Raw genomic sequence first — 15223 nt, 5'->3', positions numbered from 1 at the left:
AATTTTATGTTTTATTTTTATTATCTGATATTGCACAGAACTTGAAGTTCGTAATAGGTTTTAAAATGTTACAGGTTTTTTTTTTTTTTTTGTATCTTTGTGCAATATATGACCGGACTTGTTTACAAATGCTGTAGTGTTTTTCCTGTGCCATATTTGATTGAACTCTGGATTTTTACACTATAGTATAGTATGTTAGATTTTTGTTCTTGCTTGTATGCTGCACAATTCACATTACAGCAAAGCAGTTTATCCAGACTATAATATTCATGCCCTATAGTTCAATTATGTATGATTAGTATTTTATTCCCTTTGGATTTATATCTTGCTGTTATTAACAGTTGTCTCTGTTTAACATGCTCTCATTGTAACATTTTGTTAGTCTTTTGCGTAAATCCTATAGACCACTTTGAAATGGTTTACTCATACTTGTACTGTTTGATCTCAGAAACACTTTGGTGATTTTAATGTTTTTGCGTTATTTTACTTCAGTTTTAAGTAAATAAACAAGACCTGTTTGAACGGTTGTTTCCATTTATCTCATTAGTAAACTACAAAAAATTTCTTATTATCAAGATCAAGAAGGCTTTCACAAACACATTTTTAAAAAATGCAAAATACTGTCTACTATTATTGTCCAAGTCCCAGAAAATAACGAGATATATTTTTGTGCCAATGTTGCACAACCCTAGCTTGAACTGAAGGACATTTGTAAAAATGCTCATTACAATCAGAGAATGAATACAAAGCCTCTGTTCATTTATCCAGACTGCAGGGTTCTATTAAAAGTGATTACTCTCGGTATCTTTTCACCTCTTACAAATGTAAGAGAATAAAAGTTAAACAATTACACCTCATTTAAATGGTAATGTTATTTCACGTTTTAAGCATGCACAAATCATTTTCTGAATTCCATAATGGGGTAAATGTGGCACTAACACAAGCCAGTGTGTGTGTATTTTACATGTTTACTTGTTTTTTTGTTTAAATAAATAACAAGCATGAAACATTTCCCATGCAAACACAAAGCATTTCCAGACAGGTCTTCTTCTCTTTTTCTTTTCAACATGTGTTGATGCAGTGCTGTAAAAACGAAACTGTGAGCAATTTTTATATGTACTTTTTTACTCAGTTTTTATCATGTACTGTTTAATTGTGCCTTTCAAAGTAATTTAGATAGATAGATACTTTATTAATCCCAAGGGGAAATTCACTTGCAGTCACAAAAGTACAGTACAACCAATACTGTAAAAAAGATGGTACAGTTACATTTTCGGAACCTTGGTACCGAAGTAATGGTTTTTGTAACATCTCTATTTGTTACAAAATTTGTCAAGTCTGGCCTGGTTTTTGAGATGATTTTAATACAGATGTCTGTGGTTACATTCAATGCATAAACACTCAGGCTTGCTTTTGGGGTCATGCATGGCATCCCTTGTCCTTGAAAATCTGATGAATGAGGCAGCTCAGACTGTGTGTAACAAATGGTTTAAAGGCTGGCACAGACCTTTTGGCATTTCAAGACATTGACATGTATGGCCAGTCTTACTGCCCAATCTGACATCATGATGGGGGCAAACACAATGTATGTGCAATATATGTTTGCATAATAATATATAATACAGTGTATGCTCTTGCATATAATTTTCAACTGCTTCCAAATCCGCTTCATAATGCTACAGAACATTTGTGTTTCAAGTATGATTTCACAAATTAATACTTATTACTTTTATGTGAATAATACCATAAATATTTAGTCATACAATGCACAGGTTCAGAACCATAATGTACTTAGGCACTGATCTGGATTGCCTCAAAGCCTTTATAGCTTTCTTCTCACTAGTGCCTACATAATCATAGATGGCCGAGCCCAGCTTTAGTTAATGAGATACACTTGCCATTCAAGGAACTGACTGAGCCTCAATTGGAAAATAAGTTATTCAAGTGAGGCATCCTTAGCTTGTGTAATATCCTCAAGTTTGACAAAAAAGTGTTTTTGTAAACAAAAATACCCCAAAATACCTTGAAACTTTTTAAATTTTTATTTTTAGTGTTAATTTTAATTAACCAGTACTTGTTTTCCACTTAATGTACTAAAAACGTTATTAATTGCATTTTTTACATGCACATGTCAAGATAAATCAGGTAGTCAATAACATTCTTTCTTTATAAATGCTATGCTTAAATTTACATTGGAGGGAGGTGTAGTTTGGGGGTTGGTTGTGGGTATGGGATTGGAAGAGATTCCCTCTTTTGCTCGCGCATGAAATTCAAGCCCTGGTATGCAGAGATGATGTACTATTGTCTCAAAGACCAACAAATGAAAAAATACTAAAAGTTAAATAAAAATACTAAACCCGATGCACATGGCTCTCCATAAAGAGCCATCTGTTTAATTTAACCAAAAACATTTTAATATAGCCACACTGTTTCAATTTCAAATGGGGACACAAATAAGAGAGACCGCTGGTTTCAAATGTGGTTGCTAATTGCACACACTATTCATAACCACAGAGGAAAAAAAGAGACAAAGGACGAAAAAAAAAAAAAAACACAAATTCTGGTACCTCCCATAATGCTTCTCTCTTATAAAAGGTACAAAGCATCAAGTTCACACAGATTCAGAGCACAAGATTCTTGCATTATTTATATCAAATAAATAAATAACGAAAACAGATTTCTGACTGCACATGAAAAAAAGACTGCAGTCAGTGCCGCATTTCAGTATGAATCTGTTGCAAGGTGACATTTGTGAAAAATAACTGAATATAAATCAAAAAGATTGAAAAAAAAAAGTCTCATTCAAAAGCAACAAAGTGACATTCAAAACTAGATGATCAGTTGTTTTACCTTGAACTAATTTCATCTATCAATATGCAGACAACAATTTTGGATGATCCTCTGTGGCAACCCCTAATGGGAGCAGCCGAAAGAAGAAGTACTCCAGCCATGCTATACATCATTGTGGTATTTTATAGCTGTTTTTGCATATTAATCGTGGTCTTTTCAAACTTTTGGATGGCTAGTTGGGGTCATTATCATCAACAAACCTGTCTGCATCGTGAAAACATGAGCATTCACCATGCATTTTGAAATTGAGTTGCCTAGACAAGCAGAATAGAACTCATTTTTAACTTATTTTTACACTCATGATCCATTTGAATTGTGTGAAATTGAGTTGATTACTGTAGTTACATCATTTGAATCTCCAGTTAGTTCAGCCATATTTCACTGTTTTTTTAACTTCAAACAAACCACAATATACCAATAAATAACTCGTGAGTGTGTGATGGACTTTTTTTCATTGGGCAGAAATACTAGGGTGTTGTACATGTTAGCCATTATGGATGCAATGAGAAGTCAAGCAAAATGATTCCTTTTTATTGGCTAACTAGAAAGATTACAATATGCAAGCTTGTGCTGCCTCAAAAGATTGCATATTGAAATATTTTTAGTTAATCAATAAAAAGTGTCATTTTGCTTGACGTTACACTGCATTGTGCAGAAACAATTTTAACTGGGAAAAAATCATCATGGAGGGTGAATAATCGTTGAGTATCATTTCAATTATTAGTTGTTTACAGCACACACAGCTCTGTGAGAATAATTTGTATTACCTAATTACTGGAAGAGCACAAGTAATAATAAGTTGCATTTATAGATTATGTTCTACTTCACATGCTACAGAATCAGCAGGTTTCATCAAGCAGCTCTACAGAAGTTGACACACATGCTCAGAGCATACAATAATATGCTTCAATTTTATAAGAGGGGAGAGATATCAGGAGAGTTTCATTTCAGTGTATGATGATGCAGGTTTGCTATCCTCTCTTTAGTTTGTCTTCTTTCTCTAAATTATTTGTATTTAATGTACATTTTGGAATGATTGACTAGCATACACTATAGGTAGTCCCCAAGTTACGGACATCCAACCTACGACATACGAACGGGGCCGCAGCTGCGACACATGCGCCTCAGTAACTGGCACTCCGTCATCTTCGGCCTGCGGACGCTGTAAGTGGTGGCTGGAGGGGAGCTAGCTAGCTAGCTAGATAGCTAGATAGATAGATAGGATACTTTATTAATCCCAAGGGGAAATTCACAAGTGATCAATAAATAAAAATAGAAAAATAAAAGTACAAAAGTACACATACAGTCATACACAGAGCTGCTGAAAAGGCTGCCACTCTCGGCGGCGCCAGAACTAAGAAATTGAGATTTCGCTGCTCGCACAGTGTAGTGTCCTTCGGGTGGCTCCCGGCGGCAAGCGGTTTCACTGCCCGCCCACCACACACGGCTGCCCCGTTTGTTCTAGGTGTGCGGCTGGTAATGCTGCAAGCGGTGATCCAGTTGTGGCTGAACGGGGCAGCAGGGGGTAGCATTGCAGTGTGCCTCGGATGGCTGCGTGTTGAATGGGGGCGATGGTGTTGCGTATGCTGCAGGCAGCATACTGTAGTGGAGGTGAATATGAGGTGGGCTGGTGATGAACCGCCCCTCGCTGCCCCCATTCATTCTCAATTGCAAGCCTGCTTGTACTGTTATGCACATAGCAGGAAGTTGTCTCTTGTCAGTACAGGGTGGTCCAGATCTAATTATGCAGATCCAGATCGTCTGGATGACATTGATTTATGCAGGGACGATTCCAGCTTGGAGCGAAGACGATTCTCCATGTCGTCAATTTGCACAATTCTCGATGGTCTGCGATTTTTCGGGTGATTTTCTATGTAATAAACTGAATAAGTTATAGCGTAATGAAAATTGCATAATTAGATCTGGACCACCCTATACATCAGACGTGTTGACGACTGGTGCCTTCCTGCTGTGATAGCTGTACAGTGCTGTGCAGAAGAGCTCGTCTTAACCTTCTGTCTTCACCCTTCAACAATGTCTCTGAAACACAAATCTGATGCAAGTGCTGATGATATAGTAAAGAAGAGAAAAACCATCACCTTTGAAAATAAAGTAAAAATAATAAAAAGGTCAGAAAGAGGTGAAACTCCATCATTAATTGGCAGAGCACTTGGTTACAGTCGGTCAACAATAGCATTTGTTAAAATAATGTACCTGTTCCGACTTACATACAAATTCAACTTAAGTACAAACCTACAGTCCCTAATTCGTATGTAAACTGGGGACTGCCTGTACATATAACCAAAGTTGGCGTGCCTCCATGGTTAACATGTCTGCATCATAGTCAAAGATTGATCACCTTCACAGGACACCCAACCTGCACACATCACAAATGAATTTACACTTATTTTAGCCATCTCAGCTGACATACAATTTTACACAGACTGACAAGAAAACAATGAGATTTAAAAAAACAAGTCAAGTTACCTGCATTCTGTTTTTGCATCGCCAATAAAAGTATTTTTTTTATAAGTTTATCCAAATAAATGATCAACAATCCATAATTTAGCACAAGTTTTTTGTTAAATATGTAAACACGTAATACTTCAGCTTAAATGAACAATTGGCTGGGACATTAATCTTCTGGACCTTGGTGAAGAAAAAGAATCACAGCTAGGAAATAGGTTTTTATGTTCATTGCAGGTGGAAGGAGGCAAGATAAAGTGGACCTTGCATTTTTTTTTTTTTTTTTAAGATTGAGAAATTTATTTATACTTGTATATACAGTACTGTGCAAAAGTTTTAGGCAGGTGTGAAAAAATGCTGTAAACAAAGAATGCTTTCAAAAATGGAACTGTTAATCATTTATTTTCATCAATCAACAAAATGCAGTGAATGAACAAAAGAAAAATCTAAATCAAATCAATATTTGGTGTGACCACCCTTTGCCTTCAAAACAGCATCAATTCTTCTAGGTACACTTGCACACAGTTTTTGAAGGAACTCGGCTAGTAGGTTGTTCCAAACATCTTGGAGAACTAACCACAGATCTTCTGTGAATGTAGACTTCCTCACATCCTTCTGTCTCTTCATGTAATCCCAGACACACTTAATGATGTTGAGATCAGGGCTCTGTGGGGGCCATACTATCACTTCCAGGACTTCTTGTTCTTCTTTATGCCGAAGATAGTCCTTAATGACTTTGGCTGTATGTTTGGGGTCGTTGTCCTGCTGCAGAATACATTTGGGGCCAATCATACGCCTCCCTGATGGTATTGCATGATGGATAAGTATCTGCCTGTATCTCTCAGCATTGAGAACACCATTAATCCTGACCAAATCTCCAACTCCATTTGCAGAAATACAGCCCCAAACGTTCAAGGAACCTCCACCATGCTTCACTATTGCCTGCAGACACTCATTATTGTACCGCTCTCCAGCCCTTCGACGAAAAAACTGCCTTCTGCTACAACCAAATATTTCAAATTTTGAATCCTCAGTCCAGAGGACCTGATGCCATTTTTCTGCACCCCAGTTCCTATGTTTTCATGCATACTTGAGTCACTTAGCCTTGTTTCCACGTCGGAGGTATGGCTTTTTGGCTGCAGCTCTTCCATGAAGACCACTTCTGGCCAGACTTCTCCGGACAATAGATGGGTGTACCTGGGTCCCACTGGTTTCTGCCAGTTCTAAGCTGATGGCACTGCTAGACATCTTCCGATTTCGAAGGGTAATAAGCTTGATGTGTCTTTCATCTGCTGCACTAAGTTTCCTTGGCTGACCACTGCGTCTACGATCCTCAACGTTGCCCGTTTTTTGTGCTTCTTCAAAAGAGCTTGAACAGCACACCTTGAAACCCCAGTCTGCTTTGAAATCTTTGTCTGGGAGAGACCTTGCTGATGTAGTATAACTACCTTGTGTTTTGTTGCTGTGCTCAATCTTGCTATGACATGAAACTGTCTTCCACAACCTCACCTTGGTAGCAGAGTTTGGCTGTTCCTCACCCAGTTTTAAGCCTCCTACACAGCTGTTTCTGTTTCAGTTAATGACTGTGTTTCAACCTACGTGTGACATTGATGATCATTAGCACCTGTTTGGTATAACTGGTTGATAATACACCTGACTATAATCCTACAAAATCTCTGACTTTGTGCAAGTGTATCTATAAGAATTGATGCTGGTTTGAAGGCAAAAGGTAGTAACACCAAATATTGATTTGATTTAGATTTTTCTTTTGTTTGCTCACTTTGCATTTTGTAAATTGATAACAATAAACAATCATTATTTATATTTCTGAAAGCACTCTTTGTTTACAGCATTTTTTCTCACCTACCTAAAACTTTTGTACAGTACTATATATATATATATATATATATATATATATATATATATATATATATATATAGTGAGCTGCGGAACTGATCGCACCTCCAGAGGTTACAGACGCTGCTGGGAAAACCCCTGAAAAACGTTGACAGACTACCTTCACATTCCTCCTTACCTTTCTGGCGGCTCTGTCGCATAATATGCCTCTCACGCGGTACTCTGCTTACTTAAAAAGCTTGTACGGGCTTCTGTCAGTTTGAAATTGATTGATTTGCTTCTCCTTCTCTCTCTCTCAGACTTTTCCTGCTCCTGACACATACTCCTTCGAAGAAGAAGATACCTGTGCTTACTTTTAATTGAGAAACGGAAGTGTCAGCTCTATCCTGTCAAGGAGCACGTTTAAAACCTTTTAAAGAGACAAATGTTTGTTTGCAGTGTTTGAATAAAATTCCAGTCTCTTCAGCCTCCTCTGTTTTTTGTGCAATTCTGTGACCCAAGCGTGACAATATATATTATATAAGCAAAAACTGGGAGACATTTTGTGGTCAAGAATCTAGCCAAAGACATAAATGTTATTATTAATCTTTCTAATCGCAAATGTATTTTAATTTGTATTTCTTGGTTCTTCAAAAACTTATTACATTTTTAAAGTTTCAGGATTAATATTTCTCTTCCATATGACAAAAGGGAAAAACTGTTCTTTCAAAATTAACTTTTTTTTTTTACGTTCTTAACTGTTACAATCAATTGCAGCATCACAGTAAGATGTATGTTCAAGTGCTTTAAGAGCTCTTGCAACTAAACACAATAAATCCATTAATTATTGCTTCTCTTTTGCTGCAAGCACAAGGAAAATTTTCGGTCTATTTCGGATTCAGAGAAGATCTCCTTTATCAAGGCAAATGCACATTGATCTATTATGATTCATAACTCTGAAACATCACAATGTCCTCTGCAACAGTCACAACATACTGTACAGTATATGAAACAAAATATGTTGGCCTATGTTTGTTTACACAGCCTGAGTAATGAAAAACACAATCACAGACAACTTTAGGAATACCATAAAACCCAGCCAGACTCATATTTTAAGAATCAAAAAGAGGACATGTACAGGAAACAGAAGATGTATGGTCACCCTAATGTCACAATCTCCTAATAAATGTCCCACCACTAGACACCGCTGTTGTGTAATGACTGCAGCACTAAGTAGGTGTGTGATGGAAAAGAGGAAGAGGCACAGATTTCTTTGAACCCCAATGCTGGATAATCCACTCTTTCTACTTCTTTAACTTCACTGAAACAGATGGACTGAGAGGTCAAAAGTTGACAGCATGAGCCCATCGATGTTGGTAAGAAGAGTCTGCTCTCCCTCTTGTACCTTTCATACAGCTTTCTGTAACACTAAATAGAAAGTGGCACACTGCTCATCACTGATACACTGTAACTTGAAAAAAGATATTAAATAAATGTGAACACCCAGAACTCAAACAAATCAAGCGGAAAATCTAATTCTTTGTGCACATCTACTGTCCAGTGTACCTACAATAAAAACAATATTATACAGGTATTGCCTACCAATACTAATATGGTAATGTATAGCCTAAATTCTACTCAAAACTTGTTCATGTCAAAATGCTGTCAGGAACAAAAACTAATAAAATTAAGCTCTCTGATGAACACAAGTGAAATTTCAGTGAAGATAATTTAAACAGTCTGCTGTTTTATAATGATTAAAATGTGCACAATCAGCAAATAAACTCCTAGAATGCTTCAATAGATACTGTAACTGGTAGAGTGTGCTGCTTCCACCACTGGTGGAAAAACTTTTCCCTATATTAACATGAGTGAAAGAGAAAAAAATCAGTCACTGATATTTCCTGCAGGTTTAGACTGTTTATTGCCTATGCAAGCATTTTCATCATAGTTGTGGTTCATGACATTCAGCACATTGCACTCACATAAACAAAATCTTACAGCGGTTGATTTATGTTTAACTTAAGTTCGAATGCAATAATTATTTTTTGCATAAATTACATTATCACTAAGAGAAATAAATCGGTTTAGACAAGTAGTAAATAAATCATTCCATATAATTAATCTAATGCACAAGTATTGTGTTCCCAAATAGCCTACAAAAATTTAACTCAAATAAACCATGACTCACTTTTAAATGAATTTTGTATAGTTACTCATTATTTGCCAGGCAAAAAATTGAAGAGATAGTGCTCACCAAATAGTATATCATGCACTCGACCTTTCATTTTCAGAACCTACTATCATTTAGTATATGCTGAAGTTGCTAAATTCACCTTCAATATATCCTTGACAAACTTTATCCTACTCATGGAGGTCATGCACATCTTGCAGTTATGTTAATATCCTTATTAAGCCAGGCGTATTGAAAACAGAAACAAATAAATTCCATTTCCCTTTCCATGACGGCTGCAATAATGTGCCAATGATCATATGTTACAAATGTTTTAGAGGTCAGTAATCTCCTATTGTGACATTTCACATTTTAACACTAGAATTACCAAAACTTACGAAAAAACTCGTAAATCCGGGCCACCTTAAATCAGCTCGCACATCTCCATTCAGTGTCTTTTGTCGTGTAAATGGGTTGATATGCCCAAGCAGCCTGCTACACCAACCCCCACCACTGCAGAAACGGCAAAAACATCTCCCAAAAGAAGCCTTGTTTATCAGGGAGTCAGGTACCCAGATCGGTATATCTAAAAAACATATTGTTATTTGGAACACATGCATTTCACTTGTGTTCCGTGTCTACAAAGATCTATGCAAGTGTAGGATGACAGGAAATGCAAGAAATGTTGAACACAGTTTTTTTTTTCCTGTTCTAGAACTAAAGACAAAATTTTGACATGAAATGTATAATGTGTGAAGACTGAAGTCCAAATATCAAATAAGCACTTTCACAAAAGGTACAAATATAACAAAAAAAGTGTGCTTTTATTCAAGCCTATAACCGAAGAAAAAGAAATCGTGTTAGTGTGGCTTGTTGTCATGACTTCTTTGGTAGAACAGCTGTAAGAACTACTGACTCCTATTCAAAAGGTCATGGGTTCGAGCCTTCCCACATCCCAAACTTTACATTTTGAGTAGTGAGCTGCTCTTATTGTTACTATTATACAATAAAAACATACATTTGATTTGAGACTGTAACAGCTGGTGTAAATGTATGGTACTTGTAAAGGTTAGCATTTTTTTTAATTCACTTTTATTCTCTCAGTCGCGTTCACACTCGTCCTGATCTGACACTGCTGTTTTCAAATAAAAGACGAGCTATAACAGAGTTGAACTCAGATCGGAGAAAGAACAGAAGCCTTCGCCGCAAATAGCATCCACCCACATATAAGAACAACGCAGCTGCACCAGACGTAAAGGCAAAAGATAGCATCGTTTCGATGCAGGACGAGGTCCAGCATTATCCTGCCAGTCAGTCTGCCCCACACTTGTACTTCAAAGAAACAGCACGGCTTACAGAGCTCACCAACATATTGTGCAAACTCCCGTTTGTGATGGTCTTTACATAAGCAACATTTATATGGTACTTATATAAAAGCCAGATCGAATGTTATTTACCTTGATTTACTGTACTTATCTTCCTACAGTGTAAAGTCACAAGTAAACTGCAGAGCTTCCTCGGTTTGATCGACAAGGGCATGCTCACAAATTACAGGTGTAATGCCACAAAAAACGCCTGCTGACACTTTAGTATGCGAGCAATGGTACAAGAATACAGTTAGACTTCTTTTTTGGGCACATACACCATCCAGATCTAAACACTAGAGTGGAGAGTCGCTCGCTTTCAAGAGGAACTCGCTTCCACTGTGATGAAAGGCCACATTTTAAGTCGTATTTGATAACAGTTTGGACTGTACCTTTGTGTATTACAAAATCAAGTCTAATAGCTGTACACAAGTCAGTAAATATCACATTCCTTGCACTTCCTAACATTCTAGCACACCTGGATAATAAAATCTGCCTAGCCAAAGTATTACTTGTACACTAAAGTTCAGCTGTTAATACAATAATCCCATCTAGTCTGACTGTAACGGACGTAGGGTAGAGGCTCAGAGCCACCTTACACATAAATGACAGACATGCATGTGCAAACAGGCAGCACCAACTTGCTCCACACTGATCCTCAGAGGCACATCATGTTGTGTTCCCTACTATTCTTCCTGTTAATCCATGACTATGTAGCCTGGCACAGCCAGTCCTGCATCATGAAATTTGCAAGTAACACAACCATACACAACAAGAGACCTTACCCCCCCCCCAAAAAAAAACCTTGCCTGCTGATAATGAGGTGCCACCAAAAACATTGTCACAGGCTTCAAAGGTTCAAGATATAATCTATTAATACAGTACTGTATATCTACATCGACCAAATGATCTGGAGATTCAACTGCAATACATTTCTTGTAATCACCATCACTATGCTTAACGGAAAAACAACACATCAAGAAAGTCCAACAATATATAGTTCCTCGGACTTCATAAATGCATGTTGAAATCTGCATCCGGCCACAGCACGTGTTAGGCTCAAAACTACAGAATACTTGAAACGGTCGTGAAGTCAGCCCTGAACCTTAATGGAGCACCACTTTCTTAGAAACACCTCTTGCATTCTCCTCCAAAATCCCAATCATGCGTATACCACTCCTTCTCTCTATACAGTAAATATGTGTGTGTGTGATGCAGAGCTGTTTAAAACACCTAAATGGCCAATACCGGTGATAAAAGCGTCTTTTGCCAGACACTATGTTTCTGGTATATCACAAACAGCCACCTTGTTGGAATTTTAAAATACTGCAACATCCAAGTGTTTAAAAAACGGCGTTCTGCATCCTTTGTAAAGATGTACTGTATATACTGTATTTATTATTCGGAAATATCCGATCTACATCCCACAAAAAAATCTAAAAACCTTCTCGGAAAACATCTACAGTCAAAGGAAATAAAGCAATCGATAAAATAAGTTCAAAAGATAAAAGCCATGTTAAGGTTCTTACAAATAGGCCTTACAACTGTAAACATTGCTTTTATTACAGCAGTAGTATGTTGTAAAGCCACCGTGGTGCCTGCGAAATTTACCCTCTCAATAAATAGGTGCGCACCTGATGTATACACTCCTTGAGGATAATTATGTAAAGTGAACAATTACTTTTAATCAAAATTTATTTCTGTGGTGAACATACACTAGAAGCGGTAGATATCTGTTAAATATTGCAAACGCTCCCGGTTCAAAGGATAATTAACATTCGAGATCAATGTTAGACGCCATTATCTGCTTTCAATAAAGAAACAAAGTCGACTCAGCCAAATACCAAGTAGTACTTAAATGCAAACAAGGATTTCGAAATTGCTGTTTTGTTAAAGAGTTGCTATTATCACCAAGTCATTAAACTGAAAATCAAAAGAGAAATATTAACAACATTTTACTACCTTCGTGTGTTTTGGCAATCTTCGCCATGTTCTTCTGTCTCGATGCCTACGGCGCACTCCTAACCGGAAGGCCTGAAGCACGAAACTTCCGCTCACTGTGAAATTTCCTTGCGCGTGCGCGCACTTCGATATGCGTACGAGATACGTTTACAGTGAAGGAGATTGGCCGATTACTTTGGAGCCTGTAAAAAGTATACATCCATCAATCCACATATTTTTGATACCCGCTTTTATATATATACATATATATATAATTGAATAATTTATAAAACATATATTTTATCTATATATGTATTTATTGTCTACACCGTTCAATATTAGTTAAGGGTCAGGGTCGCGGAGATTGGTGCCTCACCACGGCTTTATCAGACGCAAGACAAAAACGGACAATACTGTGATAGTCTACCCCCCATAAAGCAACAAAAGAAATGTAGATTTTATCTATCCATCATCCAACCCATCCATCCATCCATCCATTTTCCAACCCGTTGAATCCGAACACAGGGTCACGGGGGTCTGCTGGAGCCAATCCCAGCCAACACAGGGCGCAAGGCAGGAAACAAACCCAGGGCAGGGCTCCAGCTCACCACATGGCACACAGACACACCAAGCACACACTAGGGACAATTTAGAATCGCCAATGCACCTAATCTGCATGTCTTTGGACTGTGGGAGGAAACCCACACAGACACGGGGAGAACATGCAAACTCCACGCAGGTAGGACCCGGGAACCAAACCCAGGTCTCCTAACTGCGAGGCAGCAGTGCTACCCACTGCGCCACCGTACCACCCATGTAGATTTTAACTAATAGTTAATTCCTTTAGGTTAAAAATATTTTAAGAGTTTGCATTGTTCATACACTGAAGTTTATTTGTAACATTGTACAGCAATATGCGACATGTAGGGCAAAACAAAAAAAATCGATTCACTATGATTGTGGAAAGTAGTGGATACATCACTGGATACATCACTTGTGATTTTTTTTTTTTTTCTCATAAACTTAGAGCTCCATGCTTTAATGCTGAAGGATGGTCTCTCAGGTCTTAAATGGAAGATACATCTTTGGTTGGAGGCTTGCCACGGCACCGGCTTTGTTATGGCAGCATTTGGTGGCAAGAGAGAACTTATGTGTTTTCTCACCAGATGTCACAAAGTATTTTCTTTCCTGTGATGTTGCATTACATCAAGGGCCTTTTGAACTAGAAGAAAAGGGCTTTTAAAGACGGTGATCAGCATGAGCTCAAGCATGTGCAGAAGGAACTCCGAGTCCAGCTCAGGGCGGCGAAGGAGCAGTACAGGAGAAACCTGGAGCAGAAGTTGCAGAATAACAGCATGAAGGAAGTATGGGATGGGATGAAGATCATCACTGGCTGCAGCTCGAAGCGGGGTACCACCATCGAGAGAGACGTGAAGAGAGCAAACCAAATGAACAACTTCTTTAACAGGTTTGACCACCCTAACCCACTCTCACTCTCACCTCAGAGTACTGCACCTTCCACACATCCTTCTGCTGATACCAGCATAGGAGAGACATCCCCACCCATAATTACAACAGCGCAAGTGAGCAGAGAGCTGAGGAGACTTCGTGCCAGCAAAGCAGCCGGTCCAGATGGAGTATCGCCACGACTGCTGAAAGTCTGTGCATCGGAGCTGGGGGGTCCTCTACAGCGCATCTTCAACCTGAGCCTGGAACAGGGGAGAGTCCCGAGGCTTTGGAAAACATCTTGTATCACCCCAGTCCCAAAGGTATCACATCCTAGTGAGCTGAATGACTTTCGGCCTGTCGCTCTGACATCACATGTGATGATGACCATGGAGAGGCTGCTGCTTCACCACCTTAGGCCACAGGTTCAACACGCCCTTGACCCTCTGCAGTTTGCATATCAGGAGAAGGTGGGAGCGGAGGATGTCATCATCTATATGCTACACCGATCCCTCTCTCACTTGGACAGAGGCAGTGATGCTGTAAGAATTATGTTTCTAGACTTCTCTAGCGCCTTCAGCACAATCCAACCTCTGCTCCTTAGGGACAAGCTGACAGAGATGAGATTAGATTCATACCTAGTGGCATGGATCGTGGACTATCTTAAAGACAGACCTCAGTATGTGCGTCTTGGGAACTGCACGTCTGACATTGTGGTCAGCAACACAGGAGCGCCACAAGGGACTGTACTTTCTCCGGTCCTGTTCAGCCTATATACATCGGACTTCCAATACAACTCGGAGTCCTGCCATGTGCAAAAGTTCGCTGATGACACTGCTATCGTGGGCTGCATCAGGAATGGGCTGGAGGATGAGTACAGGGACCTAATCAATGACTTTGTTAAATGGTGCGACTCAAACCACCTACAACTGAACACCAGCAAAACCAAGGAGCTGGTGGTGGATTTTAGGAGGCCCAGACCCCTCATTGACCCCGTGATCATCAGAGGTGACTGTGTGCAGATGGTGCAGACCTATAAATATCTGGGAGTGCAGCTGGATGATAAATTAGACTGGACTGCCAATACTGATGCGCTGTGCAAGAAAGGACAGAGCCGACTATACTTCCTTAGAAGGCTGGCGTCCTT

General features: G+C 38.7%; 1 protein-coding gene across 2 annotated transcripts in view; it reads right to left on the bottom strand.

Annotated features, from left to right (window-relative positions):
- sf3b1 (splicing factor 3b, subunit 1) overlaps window positions 1-12747 on the bottom strand; it is an 84372-nt gene extending 71625 nt beyond the window's left edge. For both annotated transcript variants that reach the window (XM_051931048.1, XM_051931050.1), the window contains exon 1: window positions 12652-12747. In XM_051931048.1, coding sequence (XP_051787008.1) covers window positions 12652-12679 — 28 coding nt within the window. In that variant the 5' untranslated portion in view covers window positions 12680-12747. The remainder of the gene's footprint in view (window positions 1-12651) is intronic.
- Between the last annotated feature and the right edge of the window lie 2476 nt (window positions 12748-15223).

Source organism: Erpetoichthys calabaricus, chromosome 8, assembly GCF_900747795.2.
Source record: "Erpetoichthys calabaricus chromosome 8, fErpCal1.3, whole genome shotgun sequence".
In the NCBI taxonomy this organism is placed as follows: domain Eukaryota; kingdom Metazoa; phylum Chordata; class Cladistia; order Polypteriformes; family Polypteridae; genus Erpetoichthys; species Erpetoichthys calabaricus.
The sequence above is the reverse complement of the archived record's forward strand: the minus strand, read 5'-3'. Positions and strand labels throughout refer to the sequence as shown.